This window comes from Poecile atricapillus, chromosome 20, assembly GCF_030490865.1.
Source record: "Poecile atricapillus isolate bPoeAtr1 chromosome 20, bPoeAtr1.hap1, whole genome shotgun sequence".
NCBI classification, from domain to species: Eukaryota; Metazoa; Chordata; class Aves; order Passeriformes; family Paridae; genus Poecile; species Poecile atricapillus.
Window position 1 is genome coordinate 9,352,066 of NC_081268.1, and position 18,858 is coordinate 9,370,923.

The 18,858-nt window shown below is 51.3% G+C and overlaps 1 protein-coding gene across 1 annotated transcript in view; it reads right to left on the reverse strand.

Moving 5' to 3' along the window:
* Positions 1-667: 667 nt before the first annotated feature.
* The window catches only part of LOC131586786 (voltage-dependent N-type calcium channel subunit alpha-1B-like), a 41,523-nt gene continuing 23,332 nt past the window's right edge, over positions 668-18,858 (reverse strand). Inside the window, exons 11-20 of the mRNA XM_058853999.1 lie at positions 16,256-16,423; positions 16,197-16,212; positions 13,794-13,901; positions 12,578-12,687; positions 10,832-10,959; positions 9,406-9,532; positions 8,567-8,677; positions 4,201-4,408; positions 3,838-4,046; positions 668-2,231 (exon numbers count right to left, since the gene is read on the reverse strand). Coding sequence (XP_058709982.1) covers positions 1,707-2,231; positions 3,838-4,046; positions 4,201-4,408; positions 8,567-8,677; positions 9,406-9,532; positions 10,832-10,959; positions 12,578-12,687; positions 13,794-13,901; positions 16,197-16,212; positions 16,256-16,423 — 1,710 coding nt within the window. The 3' untranslated portion in view covers positions 668-1,706. The remainder of the gene's footprint in view (positions 2,232-3,837; positions 4,047-4,200; positions 4,409-8,566; positions 8,678-9,405; positions 9,533-10,831; positions 10,960-12,577; positions 12,688-13,793; positions 13,902-16,196; positions 16,213-16,255; positions 16,424-18,858) is intronic.

Sequence of the window (18,858 nt, forward strand, 5' to 3'; positions counted from 1 at the left end):
TTATTATTATTATTATTATTATTATCATCTTTTTTTTTTCTTTTTAACCTTCTCTTATCAGGCAATAAAAACAACCCACTCCAACTGCCCTCCACGCCAATGGTGCATGGCCTGAGCTCTCTCAGCTGGCCTGTGGGAGATGCTGCCCTTTCCCACCTTCATTTCCTCCACTGGGCAATGAGACAAGGCCAGCTTTGTTTGCTGCAATCGCTCCCCTCCCACCCATAAAAGTATATTTATATATATATATTTATAGATTCTAAAAAAAAAAAATAAATAAAAATAAATGAAAAATAAAAAAAAGTAAAAGGCCAACAAAACCCAAACCAAGCCCAAAGCACGTTTGCCTTCCCCACTGGAAGCTGCCAGCCTGGGGAGCAGTGTGGGGGCCGTGGGGACCCCAGGGCCCCTCCGAGGCTCCGGCAGCTCTGCCCCTGCCCCCTCTGCCCGCCCGAGCTCTGATGCCTCCAAGCAAGAGGTTGCATCGTCACTGTGAAAGATTTCAAAGGTTAGGCACTTAGTAGTGAACAACTGGAGCATTCGGTAGAAACGGTGGGACCTGGAATGACAATTGGACTAATTCTCTACAGAAAGAGGAAATTTTTTTCTTTTTTTTTTTTTTTTGGTTTTTTTTTTACTGTACAATTTACAAAAATGCACACAATGAAAAGTTAAAGTTCTATCTAATAGCTTGATATAAAACCAATAACATTTCTTCTTCTCACCCCTACGCTTTTTTTTTTTTTCCTCTTTTTGTTTGGGCTGTTTGTTGTTTGTTTTTTTTTTGTGGACTTTTTTTTTTTTTTTTACATTGTTTTTTGCTAAATCAAGCTTATATTGTAAACAAGACAAAACAGTGAGGGCGTGTTGCAGTCAACAGGAGAGAGGGATGGATTGAAAAGTCTCAGCAGCAAGGAAACAGTCCTTACAAAGGAGCTCTCTTGTGGCTTTACCGTGTGTCAGTGTGAAGGACCCGATGTGGCGAGTGACATTAGAGACCCCCAGGGCAGCGGTGTCACAGCAGGCTCAGCTCGGGGGTGGCACCAGCTCTGCCCTAAAGGATTGCAGTGGCTGAACATCAAGTCCCAAAGGACTGTCCTTTGTTCTGGGCTGTGTTTCTCCTCTCCCAGGTTCTGGGGTGCATCTCTTCCTTCTCCGCGCTCAACGAGGCAAAAGGCAGGGGGCGAGCATTGTTCGCGCGAGTCCCTTCTCGACCCCCAGCTCCCGCCCTGGCAGGGGGGAATTATGATGGTGAATTAATTAAGAAATAGCCCAACAAAACTGCGCCAATCTCAACAAGGACCCACAGTTCTGCTTTTCCACCGTGGAAGGCGAGGATCGCTCTTCTCCCGGCGCCTCGCGTCCGTGGCCGGGTTGGCGCCTGGTGCGTGTCTCGGGACTAGACAAGGCAGTGGGGAGGGGGCAGAGAGGGATGTGCTCCTCCCTCTGCCTTCCCCAGAAGGAGGGAGCCTTCTTCCTCCATCTGTCTAGTGCAAAAAAAACCAACTCAAAAAGGAAAAAAAACCTAAAGAACAACAGAGGAGAGAGAGGCTGCAGGGGCATCTCCGGCCCCGGGCGCTGAGCAGTTCTCGGGGCTGCCCCGCCGGCTTTCTCCGGCCCCGGGCCCCCGTGGGAGCTCCCAGCCCTCCAGATGATAAAACTCATCCTTATTAAGCACGCACACCTCGCAGCGTTCCGCCGAGCCGCTAGCACCAGTCATCCTCGTCGGCTTCGTGGTAGTAATTGCGTCCTCGTGCGCCGGGGCCCGTGTTGAGCCCCAGCGTGTAGTGGTACCCATTGGGCACCCGGCGGATTTGGTGCGACTGCGAGGTCAGGGAGGAGACGTAGGAAGTCCTTGAGGAGCGGCCCGAGTTGGTGGCCACGGCCTCCTCGAAGGTGAGCGTGTCCTCGGGCACGGCGCGCTGCGGGCTGTCGCTGGCGTCGCGGTGGCCCAGGTAGGGGTCGGAGCCGATGCGGGCCACGGCGGGCGGGGGCGGCTGCTGCTCCCCCCGCAGCAGCGCGTTGTGCTCGGACAGCCCGCGGCTCAGGCGGCCCGGGGAGAACGTGGGGGTTTGGAAAGTGGTGAAGTGCACGGGCGAGGAGTTAGCGGTCTTGTAAGTGATGCTGGGGCGTGGGGTCAGTGGAGTCTGTGGGAGCTGCCTCCGACCCCGGCAGGGGGTACTAGCACCAGATGTCGACAGCAAGGGGCTCCCATTAACTGAACCACTGCCCTACATCAAAATTGGAACAGAGCAAATCAAAAAATAAAAAAAGGGAAACGCCGGACAAACACAAAGGCAGGCAGGTATCAAACAGAAGGAGAAGCAACAGAAGGCGGAGACGAGTCACAAGAGGAAAGAAAAGCAAAAAAAAAGAGAGAGTTTAGACAAGCACAGTCGGGGTGGGGAGAATCTCGAGAGATCGTTCAACACGAGATGTGAAGAGCTGGAGAGTTCAAGTCTGGGAGCAGTAGGAACAGAGAGGGGCAGAGCACCGGTAGGACGCAAACTGGCACACGGCTCCAACAGAGGGGACAGTGCCCAAGGGAGGCACCCACAGCATACAGGGCTCGACATGCGCCTTACCTGGCCTGGGAGCAGCTCAAAAACCCGAGTTACTGGGGGTTTTTACAAATTACTGTTACTTTTTTAGCCTTGGGGTGGGTTTGTGCAGAACTTCACCCCGCAGTTGTGAGTGTGGGTTTGTGGGAGATGTCCCTGCCCACAGCAGGGGCTGGAACGAGATGAGCTTTAAGGTCCCCTACAAATCAAACCAGTTTAGAATTCCATTAATCTGTTTCTGCTGCCAAAACTGGATCATGGGTTGTTATTATTATTATTATGGATTCTCCACGGAAGGAGAATCTGGGTGACTGTTTTTCATAGGATGGGAATGAATTACTGGATTAAATAGCCAATGTCTGAAAAAATGACAACCAAAAGCTTTTTGGACAGGCTTTAACAAGTCCCTTTAACAGAAATGTGCTCACACTCTCCTCCTTTATATTACACATTTGATTTTGGAGTGGTAGAATGGTCTGGCAGCTTCCTGGGTTACTAATAATGCCTTGTGAGAGTGAACTAAGCTGCAGTAATTTACACAAATGCCATGAGTGAGAGGAAAGGTCTCCTGTCTTCCCATTTCTGTTTACATTCTCCCAAGGCAGGACATGAGTGCATTGAACAACCTCTCAGCCTTTCCCAACCTAACGTTTGGAGACCACACTTTCATTTCTAAAGAGCACTTTTTCATTCCTAGACTTGTCAAGGCTGTCAGTCACTGCTTGTTCTGCTCTGCCTGGCTCTCCCAGTGCCCAGCAACATTCCCAGCTTCTCCCAAGGGTCTGAGCACCTCACAATTAACAAAAAACTAAATTTTAGCCTGGAGAAAAGGAGGCTCAGGGAGGACCCTTTTGGTTTCTACAGCTCCCTGACAGAAGTATGGAGCCAGATGGGGGTCAGGCTCTGCTCCCATGTAAGAGGAAATAGGACAAGAGGAAATGGTTGTGCCAGGGGAGGTTTAGGAACATCAGGAGGACATCAGGAGGAATTCCTTCCTGGAAAGGTTGGAGCCCCCATCCCTGGAGGTGGCCAAGGAAGGCCTGGAGGTGGCACTGAGCACTGTGGGCCGGTGACAAGGTGGGATTGGGCACCGCTTGGACTTGAAAGGATTTTTCCAACCTTGGTGTGAGGCCCCAAGCAGGACCTCAACGCCTTTATCTGCACCTGCCTGACCTTCCTTCCCCTTTCCACCTCCTCTGATTCAAGCAGAACATGGAAAAGGTGCACAAATCGCCATCAGAGCTCAGGGCTGTTTCCCCACCCTGCCTCTCCTCACCTGTCTGTGCGGGCCGTGCTCTGGGCCCCCGTTGGGGGACGTGGGCCTGCTCTGGTCAGCAGATTTGGGCTGGGCACGGTCCCGGCTGCCGTAGCGGTCGCAGGAGTAGAAGCGCTGCTTTTCAGAGGAGGAGGAGGAGTGCTGCTTCCTCTCCTGGGAGCGGCCACGCTCCTGCTTCTTGTCCTTGGAAGACTCTCCAGACTGGGCTACTGAAAGGAGAACATCGGGTCACCAGCGTGCGTGGGGCGGGGAGGTCCTTCCACGCAGGCAGGACCCTAAATCCCACCAGAAAGGAGGAGGACGAGGGACATCCATCTCCTCCCTGACCTCCCAGGGACAAATCCTCCTTGGCAAAGCACTCACCAGCTTGGCCATCAGCCAAGTGATGGGCGGCCCTGTCCAAGGACTTCTGCTTCTTCTCTTTCCGCCGGTGGCAGCGGTGGTGGTGGTGGTGGTGGCCCTGCTCCGGAGGCATCCGCTCCAAGGAATACTCGTAGAGGTGCATGGCGTGAGGGCGCTGCGGGGTCAGCGTGGAGACCGAGCGCTTCATGGGGCTCGTGTCCGGGATGGGCTGCAGGGAACAGGGAGGGACACGGAGCAGGGTGAGGGAAGGCGCCGGGCCCCGCTCGGCTGCCTGCTTCCCAGCATGGGGGGGGTTAAACAGCGAGAGAAAGAGGGCAAGGAGGGGAAGGAGAGAAAGGGTTAATTGGAGACAACCGGAACGGGCAGCAGGATTTGGGGGATGTGGATTGAGGGTGAAATTTGGAGAGTGACTGTGATCTCCAAGTGCCAATCCACGGGAGCAGAGGCACAGGCAGCACCACACAGCGCACCCAGCAGGGACACGGGGCAGAGCAGCAGCCAAGCGCCTCACAAGGGGAATTCTCCAACACCAGGGGCACCCACAGCTGCTCCAGGGCCTGCACCCCAAAGCAGCTCCAAAGAGGAAAGCACGTAACATCGCTGAGCACCACAAGGAGGGGGAGAAAAATCAGGAATCAGGGCGAGGTATAGGCCAAGCCACCAGGAAATTCCTTCTACCTCCCTGCAGTGAACACAGCTCCCATCAAGCATTTAAACTTCTCTTGTCCCACCATCACTCCCTGAAGCCCATTGCCTGGGGCAAGGATAGTATCTACATCCTGCAATCCCACCAGGACATCTCCAGAAAGGAACACCTGGGTTTGCTATTGCTGCTTTTAAAACATTTGTGTCCAAACATCTGGGCACTGAGAGCTGTAACAGCATTGCTGGACCCTCTCCCTGTGCCAGTGGCAGCTCCAGACCCTGCTCTGACAGATCCAGACCCTGCTCCCTTCCCTTTAGATCCAAAACCTTACAAAGGTTCTGCAGAACCCCAGACAAGTGCCCTGCAGGACAGCTCCCCCCACAGCCTCTGTCCAGGATAAAGCTCAGAAAACAGGGACAATTCCCACATTTCCTTCTCTGGTTGGCTCTGTGTGGAGACAACACCTCATCCATCCTCTGGAAGCTTCCCTGGGTCTGTCACTGCATGCCAGCTGTGTGCCAGAGGAGAGATCTCAGAGCACGGCGCTCCAGCTCAACAGTGAAATTCAGGAGGTTCCCCGGTCCCTCAGCCTTAAACTTGTTTGAATTCCCAATCCAATAAGTGCCTCCAGCAGCAGCTCTCACAGAACATTTACTCTGCTCACTGTAACCTTTCCTAAGAGCTCTGTATTATTTTTCCTGTCTGCTCTCTTTTGTTTGCTTATCCCAAAATCCAGATCTCTGCCTCCCCGTGCTATTTACCCAAGGAAAGCCAATAGTTTCACAGCTCTGCTCCTTCTTTTGAGTGGAAAAACCACTCTCCCTCCCCTTGAGGGCAGATTATCCTGGCTGTAAAGGCACGATCTGGGCAGTCACCCACATTTTGGTGCTTCCCAGGGAAGGGAAGTTGGGATCCTGGTGCTGGAAGGTTTATCAGAGGCACAAGGCTGGGATGAGGGAGCCCAGCAGAGCCTGTGGTGTGGCCCTGGAAGCACCAATTCCATCAGCAGGACCACTTTGTGCTGCTTTTGTGTCACTTCTTGTGGCCCTCATTCATGTGGGCAAGAAGTTATACTTGGGAGCTTCCTCTCTGTCCTTGTTTAGTGCTGAGCCTGCAGCTGGGGGAAAGCAGGGGGGCTGCAAACTGGACAAAAATGGGCAAAAATACGGGAAGTGAAAGTATTTCCCAGTAAAAACACATCCAAGTTTTCAAAATCCATATAGAGGCCACCAGGAAGAAAACAACAGAAAAATCCCCCCACAAAAAAACCAAAAACTAAACAGGTAGGTTGACAAGATATGAATATTTCTCTTTGCTTCCACAATTATTCCAGGGACAGAAGTGCCACTGACACGAATCAGTGGCAAAGCAATCAATCCCTTTTCCATAAATCCCCTTGTAATGGGAGGCACAGGCTCCCAAAAAGCCTCGGGAGACTGCAGGCACCCCTGCAGAGAGCTGCTAATTGCTTCATCATTACCAACCCGACTGTTTTCACTGCCTAAATTCCTGAGCAAGGAGGCATGAAAATAAACAAATCAAAAAATAAAAAAAAGAGAAGCAAACCACCCACCCAACCCCTGCTACCAGAGCGAGCAGCATGCAACCATGGATCGAGGGAAAAGTGGGAAGAGAGAGAGAGAGAGCGGCTGCGCCGGCGCGACTCCGGATGAGAGGGGAGAAAAGTCAAGGGTTAAAGGAAGGTTCATTAATTCTGAAGATGAATTTAATAGGATACAATTTAGTGCAAACTACATACTGCCAGGTAACTCCCAGGTGACCGTGCTTTGCTCCTCTGCAAACAATTCGGACAAGGTGAGGGACATTATTGGAAGCAGCCCCACAGTACAGCCAGTGTCAGACATCAGACGTGCAGCAGACACCATGACGACCAGGGAGGGAGGTGATGAGGGCAGGACAGCAAAGAGGGAGGGTGGAAACACAGGAGGAGGGGTTTTTTTAAATAAGTGGAACATAAAAAGAGAGAGGCAAACAGAAAGGGAGACGTCCAGGAACAGAAAGCGTTGCAAATAAGAGTTAGAGAGAACTCAAAGTTGGGATGGGGCAGAGCAGCGCGTGAGAGGGAGGGTGGGGGGCGTGGAGGGGGAGACACACACAGAGAGGACATCAGTTATTCACCCAAGCTACAACCACTGAACATTGTATTCTTAAATGAGGTTAGATCTGAGATGCTGGGCCTGATTCACAGCCAGGTGTGGCACGAGGGGCAGTGACACCCTGGGGACACAAGCCATGCTTCTGTCAGGGACACTCCTGCGAGTACCTGACTGCCATGGAGAGGAGCTTCCCAGGGGAAGGCTCTGCCAGCTGCACTGCCAAGGAAGGAAAGAGGCTGTGGTCTAAGATAAAGGACAATTTCTGGGAAGGGAAAAGGCTTTGCTTTGTGGGCTGTTGCTTTTATTAAGCACAGTCTGGAGTGCTCCTGATAATTCCAAGATTCCCAGAGCTCCCACAAAGGCTGCAGCTTCTGGAGCCAGGTGGGAAATCCTCTGGCTGGCAAGGGGCAGCTCCAGTGTTGGCACAATTCCATCTGCTGGAGCTATTCTGTGTGTGCACAACTCAGGGTTTCACTTTAGGCTGCAGCAGATCCTTCACGTTCTGCTCCCCATGGAGAGCCACAGAAACAGAGCCCCAGGCCAGGCTGCTCCCTCCTGGCTGTGTGAATCAGGCCCTGGGAATGAGGCAGGACACGAGTGGTGAGATGTGGTGACACAGGAGGCAGGATGGTGGCTGGGCAGCACTGGGGACAAACAGCAACAAACGTGTGAAATGGCCAAAAATGATCTGGGACGTCCTACACACTCAGCAGAGCCCACAGACTGCTGTGCAAGCCAACTCCAGTGAGGAGATTTCTTTAAAAAATGAGTGAAATCAATAAGGGAAATCCTCAACACCAAATTACTGGCCAAGGTGACAGTACAGGAAAAAACAGGGAACACACTCAGTGTCCCAGGCACAGCTCCCTGTGCCTGCTGCATCCACCCAAGTGTGTCACAGCACATCTCCAGCTTTTTGTAAGGATAGGACACAGGAACACGGCTTGGCTGGCTGGACACCACACAACTGATGGGAAATGTGCCCTCCAGGAATAACAGCCTGCAAATGGCCCTGTCCCCAAAGAGTGACCCAGACAGCCAGAGGGATCATCCTGGGTGGCTTTCTGCTGCAAGCAGTGGGGAGTAAAACTGGGGACAGCGCTGGGACTGCACAGGAGAGCTGCCACACCCTGCAGGGAAACCTGGCCATCTTCTGAAGAGAATCCTGACCACACCCTGCAGGGAAACCTGGCCATCTTCTGAAGAGAATCCTGACCACACCCTGCAGGGAACCCCAGCCATCTCCTGAAGAGAATCCTGACCACACCCTGCAGGGAACCCCAGCCATCTCCTGAAGAGAATCCTGACCACACCCTGCAGGGAACCCCAGCCATCTCCTGAAGAGAATCCTGACCACACCCTGCAGGGAACCCCAGCCATCTCCTGAAGAGAATCCTGGCCACACCCTGCAGGGAACCCCAGCCATCTCCTGAAGAGAATCCTGACCACACCCTGCAGGGAACCCCGGCCATCCCAGCACAAGGCCTGGATTCCCATCTCCACCTCCTTTAAAACCAGTATTCCCAAGCCACGAGGAGCAGAGAGAAGATGCTGAGATCCCAGCCCGCTCTCAGCCTCCCACCATCACATCCCCAGCGCTCACCTGGGTTTCAGCAGCCAGCCGTGGCATGGAGGCCGCCCGACCCTGGCTCTCCAGGCCTGGCTGGGGCTCTCCGTTGGCAACTGTGGGGCTGATCTCCTTCATTTCTACCACCTGATCAAAACATGGAACTGTTTCAGCAGCAAGAACAGAAGAGTCAGCTTTGAAGCCACCATCAGCTTCTTGAATTGATTTGATTTGATTCTTTGATTTGACTGGGAAGAGATGCTGGTGTGGGAAAGAACAACTGAAGAGCTGTGGAGTGCTTACTCAGTGGTTACTCTGTCCTCAGCAAGGACATCCCACAAGCAGTGGGATGAGCTTTTCCACCAGCCAGGAGCCCCAGCTGTGACCTGGGGAACCCCTCGGGTCATTCTGACCTGAAAACCCTCATCTGAGCCGGGACAATGGGATTGGGAAATGGGAGGAGAAAGCCTGAGGTAAATCTATGGCAGCAAGACAGAATTCCAGGAAAAGCAATCCCAGATCAGGCTGTGGGAGCTGCCAGGTCTGGGGTTTCTCCACAAAGCAAACAAGAGACACAACAATGTCTCTCAAGGGACAGATCTGCTAATGCAGGTCTCCTGTCTTCACCTGGTTCTTCTAAACACTTTCTAAAACTCCTGAAATTCCACCACGGCTCTAAAATCTCTGATACCTCACCCTGTCTTCACCTGGGGTTTTTTTAGGTACTTTCTAAGATTTCTTAAATTCTACCACAGCTCTAAAATTTCCTGCATCTCACCCCGTCTTCACCTGCTTTTTCTAAACATTTCCTTACATTTCTGGAGTTCTACCACAGCTCTAAAATCTGCACCTCCCCCTTCCCACCATTTGCTCACCCTCTCAATGGGGATCTCCTCGGAGTGGCCCCGCTCAAAAGCTGGGCTCCTGGTTTCATAAAACACGTCCTGGGTGCGCTGGGTCCCCCAGGAACTGGACTCCTTGATCCCTCCCTCCGGGGGTGGCCTGTCCAAAGGAAAAGAGGGGAAAAGATTCATCCTTTAGCAAAGATTCTGCTGAATTTGGCAAACCAAACTCGAGCACCCTGTGGGGTTTCAGGTGTGAAAATCAGTTTCAGGATGGGCACAGTGGCTGGTGAAGCTCTGAGCTCCCCTGGGATTTTGCCCTGTAGCGCCTGAAAATCCCGTGAGAATGAGGGAATTGAACCAACTGTGATTTCTTTTTTTCAGTTATTAAGGAAAACAACTTCTGCCACTTAATTCCTGATGGACAACAAAGCATTTGGGAGTTCAGGCTGATTCTGTGTGCAGGACCAGCTGGACACTGGTCAAACACCTCAACCATGCTGAAATCCCTTCACCAGCTGTCCAGTCTGGTGTTGGTTTCCCCATCAGGATTATTTGGGATGTTTAAACCTCAGCTGTCACTAAAAATCCACAGCACTCCTGATCCAGAGGAAAATCAGCTGGAGAGCAGGAAATGGAGAATTGATTAGGGATCACTGTCACTAGGACTGTTTGGAAAGCTCTCCATGAAGGGATCATTTTCCCAAAGAGACAAATCGTGTTGTGGCAAGCACTTGCTGTTACCCAGTGAATTTATTCCCAAGGATCTCTGGCCTCCCAAAAACTCACTGCTGGGATGGCCGGTGGGGTTTGTTCAGTTGTTTTGCACCAGTCCCAAACTCCTGCGAGCAAACTCGGACTGGAAACTCATGAAGGAAACCCCAAGATCCCAACGCCACCAGCACAGGGATAACCGCGGTGGGAGCAGAGCCACGGTGGGAATTGTCCCAGCCGCGGTGAGAAGGCGCTGCTGGTGCTGTTGCCATTTAATTCAATAAAATGCAATATTAAGATAGTAGCAAACGTTAACAGTTAGCATTAGTTGACATTAGTAGTAGTCATGCTAAGGCTTGGTAGGCCGCATGTAACCTGCAGATGAACTGTATAGCAGATATTGCAATGTAAGCAGTGTAACTAGGAGATAATCTAAGGAATGTACCTGTTGGCAGAATTTAAAGGTTAAAGAGATAATCGTACCAAGTAGTGAAAGTTCGTGATGATGAAGAAATCATGTAGAAAACATATAAAAACCCTGTGATTTTTCTGTGAAATGGGGCTCTGTCTTTGGACGCTAGTCCACAGGCTCCCGGGCCCTCAATAAAGCACCGCATAAACGACTTCGGTTGTTTGTGTTTTCTTCGGATCGGGCAACAGTGCCACCAGAGCCACTGGAGCAGCAGTGGTGGCTGGGGTGACCCCCGAGGGGTGGTGGCTCTGCAGGGGGGTCAGGGATACTCACAGGGCTCCCCCGTTGTTGAGGGAGGCCGAGCTCTTCTGGCGCAGGAAGGCCTTGGCGTTGTTGAAGGCCGCGGGCTGCGTCTGCTCCAGGGTGGCCTTCAAGGGGTGGAAGAGGGACACAGGCCCGGGCTGCCAAGCACAAGGGAAGGGTGTCAGAGCTGGCAGGGGCTGCAGGGCTTTTCCCAGTCCGTGGAAAGTCCACTTTGCCACCCTGGGACTGCAGAAAGGCCACCCCAGACTGGGCACAGCTCTGAGGGACACCTGGTACAAATCACTACAAAGCTTCCTTCCCTTTCCTTCTTGAATGTTCTCCCGAGCCCTGCTTCCATTCCCATTCCCTCTGAATGCTCTCCCAAGTCCTGTTTCCATCCCCATTCCCTCTGAATGCTCTCCCAAGTCCTGTTTCCATTCCTTCTCAATGTTCTCCCAAGTCCTGTTTCCATCCCCATTCCCTCTGAATGCTCTCCCAAGTTCTGCTTCCATTCCCATTCCCTCTGAATGCTTCCCCAAGTCCTGCTGCACTCCCCTGTCACCCTGAAAATTAAACCTTCTGATTTTATTTTCATAATTGTAGCTGCTTTCCCAGGAAAATAACTGTAAACATAGATTTGTGCATTTAGAATGTTTATGCATTCCTTCTAAGAAATGCCTTTTGATGGATGTTTTGCATGGCCAGTGTGATTGGGAAGGTGGTAACTTAATTACCCAATCCCTGGTCATTGGCAAGAATCTATAAATACCAGAGTTAGGAAATTAAGTCACAAGTTTTTGTTCTAACACTGATGGTAGTAGTGTGAATCATTTTGTGTCCTCTAATGACAATTCCCACTCCCTCTGAATGTTCTCCCAAGTCCTGTTTCCATTCCCACTCCCTCTGAATGCTCCCCCAAGTCCTGTTTCCATTCCCATTCCCTCTGAATGCTCTCCCAAGTCCTGTTTCCATTCCCATTCCCTCTGAATGTTCTCCCAAGTCCTGTTTCCATCCCCATTCCCTCTGAATGCTCTCCCAAGTCCTGTTTCCATTCCCATTCCCTCTGAATGCTCCCCCAAGTCCTGTTTCCATCCCCATTCCCTCTCAATGCTCTCCCAAGTCCTGTTTCCATTCCCATTCCCTCTGAATGCTCTCCCAAGTCACCAGGACACATCAGGGAATTCCCCCAGGGCCGTGGCCAGAGGGGCTGTGCAATTCCAATGTTTCTGGATGGATCTGGTGGAGCCATCCATGTGTGGGACAGATCTCCACCCCATGCTGGAGATCAGCTGGATGCTCATCCTAAAAACAGCAGGTGTTTGTTCTGCTGGAAAGAATTGGGCTTTCAATGCCAGTTGAGTGAAAATATTTTCTAGAATTTGTAAAAACCCTTCAAACCTATCAACAACTTTGAATAATTCCTATTTTCAAAAATAACTTAAGCCTTCTACAGCCAAACTATCAGCAGCTGTCAATAATTCTTTGGTCTCCCAAGGAAATCTTCTGGTGTTCCCCTAGGCCATTTTTAAACACAGGATTTAGACTTTCAAAGATCAGTTGTCATTTTTTTGGAAAAGATCTTTCTTTACTGGAAAAGGCAACTAAAATTATTTTTTTTGATATTTTTTTGAGAGAGACTTTCAGGAGAGATTTCCATTTTTGAGCCAGCATTTTTAAACCCTGCCTGGAGGAACAGCCAGATCTTCTGGATGAATCCTGCTGGTGGTTCTTGTTAAAGTCACCCAAGAGGAAGGATAAAAAGATCCCTTTTTGTACCTGGCACAGGCCCCCGGGGGGCTGGACTTGCTCCCTGCTGTTCTTATTCTGCTTGTAGAAGTCAAATATCATCAGGGCTGCGTAGACCTTCCCCACAGTCATTTCATCAGCTGCCAGAGCACGGGGAAAACACGGCAGAGACATTCCAAGGGTGAGGAGAAGACAGGGATAACAGCAAATGGGTGTGAAAAACAGGGAGAGGGAGGAGGCAACATGAGAATAATGAGGCAAGGAAAAAAAAAAAAAGAAAATGTTACAAAAGATTCTTCAGCTCTTTGCCTGTCAATGCCTTGCCTTGTTTTGGAGCTGCCTGTGGCAAACACAGGGATTGTGTAGGAAAACCCAGGCAGGAATATTCAGTGGCACTGTCAGCATTGCTAGGAGAATTCCTAAATTCATCCCAGCCCCACAGCCAGCCAGCCTCACTCCTGAATTACAGTAAATAGGCTACAATGGGAATATGCATTTAAGGAATATTTCATTTTTCCAGATGGTTTTTTGCACCCTCAGAGCCACAGGACAGCCCTTCCCTGCCCAGCACTGGAAAACTCACCATGGAAAAAAGAAATGCAGATATATAGGAACCCAGAAAGGAGGGGAAGGAAAGACTTCAGTAGTCACTACCCACTGATTTGCACCTCCTCAGCTCCCTCATTTTTCTTAATTAACAATGCCTTTATTACTCTACACCACTTCTCATTAATCAGGAATTCAAAGCTAATCAAGATAACAGCAAACTTCCCATTTTCTCAGCACCTTTGCCCAGGACATCACCAAGTCAGGCCTTTAACCCCCAAACATCTCACATCTGATTCTCAAAGTCCTCAGCAAGCTTTAATTCTTCTTCTCCCCATTTTTTCTGGAGCTCAAATGGCAGAAATTGTTCTCCCACCCTGCAAAGCACAGGCTGGAGGATGGCAGAGCTGGGGAAAAGCTCTGCAAGAGGCCACACGTGGCACTGGGCACTGTTTGGGATTTGGGATTTTCCATGCACAGGAAATCAGCAGCACATTAAAGTCCAGGCCTAGAGGTGAGCTCAGCTTCCCCAAGCCCTGTGTGGCAGAGCCAGGGCAGCACAGAGGCTGCCAAGGAGGTCACCTGCCCTCAGTGGCCTTGCTGCATCCTCCAGGTGACCCAGATGGCGCTTGGGACGGAGCAGAACCCAAATCTGGGGTTCCTGGGTGGCTGGGATGGACCCAGCGCTTGGAGCACTTACGTTTGTGAGGAGGCACCAGCAAATCCAGAGTCTTCTGGGACAGGTTGGGCCAGACCAGCGAGATCTCCTTCCTCAGCTCAGCATCGCACTGGTGCTGCTTCACACCTCCTGCAGCCAGGGAGGGAGAGGAGTCAAACCCTGCCCTGGCAGCACATCCCACTGCTTGTACCCCCTCCTCCCGCTCCTTGGGAAGGACACAGCCCCTCCCTGCCCAGGGAATCCATCAGTTCTCCGTGGTGTGAGTGCATGAACGCAGCAGGATCATCCCTGCCTCGCCCTGGGGATCCTGAGCAGTGACTGGCACTGAAACTGGAGCTCAAACCTGCTCCCTGTAGCTGCAGGCGCCTCTTCCTTTGGGGAGTGCCCATGGAGGCAGCAGCACCTCCCAGCTGGGATAAAAAGGATCCCACAATCCCAGCTTTGGATTGGAAAAGACCTTCAAGATCCTCTAACCCAACCTCCTCTGCCAGGGTCAGGTTCACCCTGCACTGATGATGACAAACCCTCTTCCACCAACTCATCCCAAAATCCCTGGCAATGCCACCCTAGCACAGATTCTGCCCCAGCAGCTAAGGCAGAGCACAGCCCAGCCCAGCAGCTCTGGTTCCAAGGGCCAAAGCCAGGCCTAAACACACTGGTGGAAAGTGATTAAAGGCTGGGTGAGCCCCAGGCCAGCTCCCAGCTGAATTCCCCACGCAGCAGGCAATTAAGGAGTTCATCTGAATGACAGAGATTATTTTTCTGAGAGCAGAGTGAGGGGAGGAGGCTCTGGGTACTCTGTTACACCGTGGTTTGAACTCCCACACGGGAACTCATTAGGGAGGTTTATTAAGGGCCTGTTAAGCCCACTAAAGACTCAATTAAATGTAGCACATGAAACCTATTCAAAGGGAGCTCATAACAACAAAACAGGTCAGAACCTCACACCCCAGAGCAGAGCTAAACCACAGAAATAATCCATGGTATCAGCTGAGCTCTCCTCTGGCTCCCTTCCAGTTTTCAAAAGGGTAGGGGGAGCTTTTCCCGTTGAAAAAGGCTGACAGGTAACCAGAAACTGAAAATTAAACAAACTCTCAGCATCCTTATCTCGCAGTTATTCCTGGAATAAGGTGCTGGTTCTTAAAGTCACAGGAAGTGCTAAAAGCATCTGTAAAAACGAGTGTCTAATCCTTGTCTTGGTCCCACTCCTTGGGGGAGCCCCAGGCACCTCAAAATTTTGTCTTCTCCCAGCAACGGCTCCCTAAAGCCCCAAAGATAAAGTTTAAGCAGCACAGGAGGCAGGAGATGAAGTCAGACATTTGCACTGGCCTAAAACTGCTTAGGAAAGCACAAGAGCCTAACCCTGCCTTGCCCCCTGCTCCTGAGAGTTGTTACCTCCTGTTAACTTTTAAATGAGGTGTAAGAGTGCTCAGGCCAGGCGTGCCTCGACTGTGGCCCCAGCCAGGCTGATGAAATGGGGCAACGACCCAGAGAAAAGGCCGATGCATTTTATTACACTGCAGAGCTTAATTGGGAGGCGAGTAAACGCCTGATTAACCACTTCAATAATTACATTTTATCTCAAGGCAGAAGGTGCTTCAGGGCACCTGCAGTTCCTGCCTCGCTGCCAGCCCGGAGCAATGGGGAAGGAAAGGCTGGAATAGCTCAGAACAGAGGTGTGGAAATTCATTTGTGGTTCAGAGCAAGGAGAACACGGCCTGGGCTTCTCCTCCCAGGGTTCTCAGCTGCCACGGGCAAGGTTTCCCACATTTCATTGCCACCCCAAAGGCAAAGAATGCTCAGGACCCCTCTGTCCCCTCCCCAAGCTCCTTTGTCCATGGGAAGGCAAAGGGAAGACAGGATTCCCCCCCTGGGACACAATTCCCACGGTTTTGGGAGGACACCAAGCCCACAGATTTCACTGAATACTCTGAGCTGGATGGGACCCACAGGGATTAAGTCAAACTCTTCAGTGAATGGCCCATGCAGGGATCAAATCTGTGCTCTTGGAATTCCTGGCACCTTGCTCTGACCAACCGAGCCTGTCTTGGGGTCAGGAGCTGGGCTTTGAGCCAGTGTGCTCTCAGAAAACTCCAATTTTCTCCTGATTTTCTGGAGCTCAGATGGCAGAAAATGCTCTCCCATCCTGCAAGGCACAGGCTGGAGGCTGACAAAGCTGAGGAAAAGCTCTGGAAGAGGCCAGGCAGGACATTTGTCTCTTATTGGTGCCGTTCTGGGTTTTTTTTCCACGTACAGGAAATCTGCAGCATAATGAAATCCACACCTAGAGGAGACTTCAGCATCCCAAATCCCTGTGGGACCGTGCCACGCTCACAGGGAATTCCAAGGAGCTGAGCTTCACTTGGTGTCTTTGCTGCACCCTCCAGGTGACCCAGGGACCCCCCAGGTGCCCACCCCTCTCACCTGAGGCCAGTTTGATCTCCAGGTGACCCAGGCACCCCCCAGGTGCCCACCCCTCTCACCTGAGGCCAGTTTGATCTCCAGGTGACCCAGGGACCCCCCAGGTGCCCACCCCTCTCACCTGAGGCCAGTTTGATCTCCAGGGCCGTGCGGATCAGGGCCATCAGCGTGGAGGTGAAGTGCACGGTTAAATCCTCGGGAGAGATGGGCATGTTCATCCTCACCAGGCGCTGGGGACAGACAGGGCTGGCTGTGAGTGGGGGCCAGGAGTCCTCCCCCCACCCTCTCTGAAGCCCCAAAATACCCAGAACACAAACAGGAAGGAACTTTTTGTGTGCTGAGCTGAAATTCTTCTGCACGTGGATGCCAGCTCCTGTCCAGGAGCGGCTTTGGGGTCGAACTTCAGTGGTTTAATGAGTGATTTGCCAGCACTGCACTGCAATCCTACAGAGTTCTCCCAAAAGCAGCCAGGTGAGAGGCTCTCATCCCATTTCCTGACTGTCTCCAGTGGTGTCTGCAGCATCCAGGTTTGTACCTGTCCCACCTGCCAAAGCAACCTGCTGAGGAGATAGAAACCATCAATCCCCTTCCTCCACCAGCTGGCCTCACCAAATCCTTCACCTAAATCCTAAACCAGGACAAAACAGGGGCCTGGCACCACTGACTGAAGAAAGATGATGGAAGGTTTGCATCTGCCACCCGAGGCTGGGGCATGGAGACTTGGCCAGGTTTTCCATCCTTGGGACAACCTCCCTGCTTAGAGAATCTCCCATCTTCAACTTCCCACAGCGATGGACTGAGCTACCTCAGAATCCCAGATTGGTTCGAGTTGGAAAAGACCTTAAAAATCATCTCATTCCACCCCCTGCCATGGGCAGGGCCACCTTTCCCTCTCCCAGGTCTCTCCAAGCTCCATCCAACCCAGCTCTGGAAACTTCCATGCCCTGAGAGAGGACAGACCCCAACCCTGGCACCTTCTGCCAGCCCAGGAGACAATTCCCCCTCAAGGGGGGACATTTGTTGGTGTTGATATGAGCAAAGGGCACAAAGTGCTGGTCTGGGGTAAAATCTGCTCACAGGAGCTGCAATCTCCTTGTTTATAATAATAATAAAGTTATTATAATTATAATAATAAAAATAAATAATATAATAATATAAATACCATACAAATAATATAATAATTATTAAAATAATTATAAAAAATGTGTAAATAGATAAACAAGGATTATTATATCTATTTACACATTTTCAGCTCTCACTGCATCCTGCAGGGACAAGAGACCACTGTAACAATGTCCCTGTCACCTGAAGTCTGGGACAAACCATTGTGATGTCCCTCACAGCATTCCCAGAGGTTATTCCGTGTCTCAAGGATGGCAAAATCAAGGTCCAGCCTTTCCTCCCCACTCTGGCAGTGACAGTATCAAGTGCTGGCAACACCACGGGGTTTTTTCTGTTCGCTCATTTCAAATGGAGCAGGATTTAATTCTGATTCTGCCCTCAGCACACAAAAAGCTACAAAAAAAAACATCAATGAGAGCCCATGGTTGGCAACCACAGAGTCCCAGAATGCCACTGGAGTGGGAGGTAAGGGATGCAGAGAGAAAGAAGATGCATGGAAGTGAAGAACAGGCAAATGAGGAATAAATTCCCCACAGGAGAGCTCTATCCTCACATAAACCACCATCAAAAAGCACTTTGTGGCTGGCACATCTCAGGTGTCCCCAGCTGATTTTCCAGGCTGAATTCCCAAGGGATAGGGATGCAGGACAGGGGCCACCCACAGCTGTACACAGCACTGCTTTCCTCCCCAGTTTTAGCCAGGGACAGAGGATTTAGGGGAAGATTTTCCAAGGGGATTCCCACTTTTGGAAGTTTGGCTGAGCATTTTTTGCTGTTTCTTGTGCCTGAAGTTGTGCTTCAAGGCTGTGTGAGAGCAGTGGCTCATGGTTTGAAACGGGATTAAAAAATCTGAGAGGGAGAAGGAAAGGGAAAAGAGGAAGAAGGGAAAAGGGAAAAGAGGAAGGGAAGAAGGGAAAAGTGGAAAGGGGAGAGAGGAAGGGAAAAGTGGGAGGGGAAGAAAGGGAAAGGAGATGGGAAAAGGAAACCCAAATGAAGCAACACCCAACCAGAAAATCCCAACAAAAATAACTGAACCAAAAGAAAGAGGAAAAAAAACCCAATTCTAGTTTGGATAATTCCTCATCTTTCTGGAGCCCAGAAGGAAATTTTAGGAGCCTGCTGCTCCTTCCCTGCTCCGATAAAGAGCGTGTAGCACTAGGGATGCGCTGGGAATCTCCAGCCACAACCATGGGGCGCTCGGGTGAATTAATAACGGGCAGCAGGGGGGGAAAAAAAGAGGAGAAATCCTTCCCGAATGCCTTGACCTGCCAGGAAAGGACTCCCAGCCCTGCCCCTGCCCTCGGGGGAGGATGAGGAAGCGCAGCCGGCAGCAGGTGGAGTCCCCGCTCCGCCTTCCCGGCCGGCCTGGGGATCCCTCCCGCAGCCCCCGCCATTAATTAGGCGGATTTGGAGCTCATTAATGCTTCAGCAGGAGAGGGCCCCAGAGGCAGGAGCCTCGCCGCTGTCTCCGGAGTCTCCTAATTAACGCGGTGCTGATAATGAGGGGTTGATTAGAGGCGGGGTCGGGAGGCAGCGCTCGGTG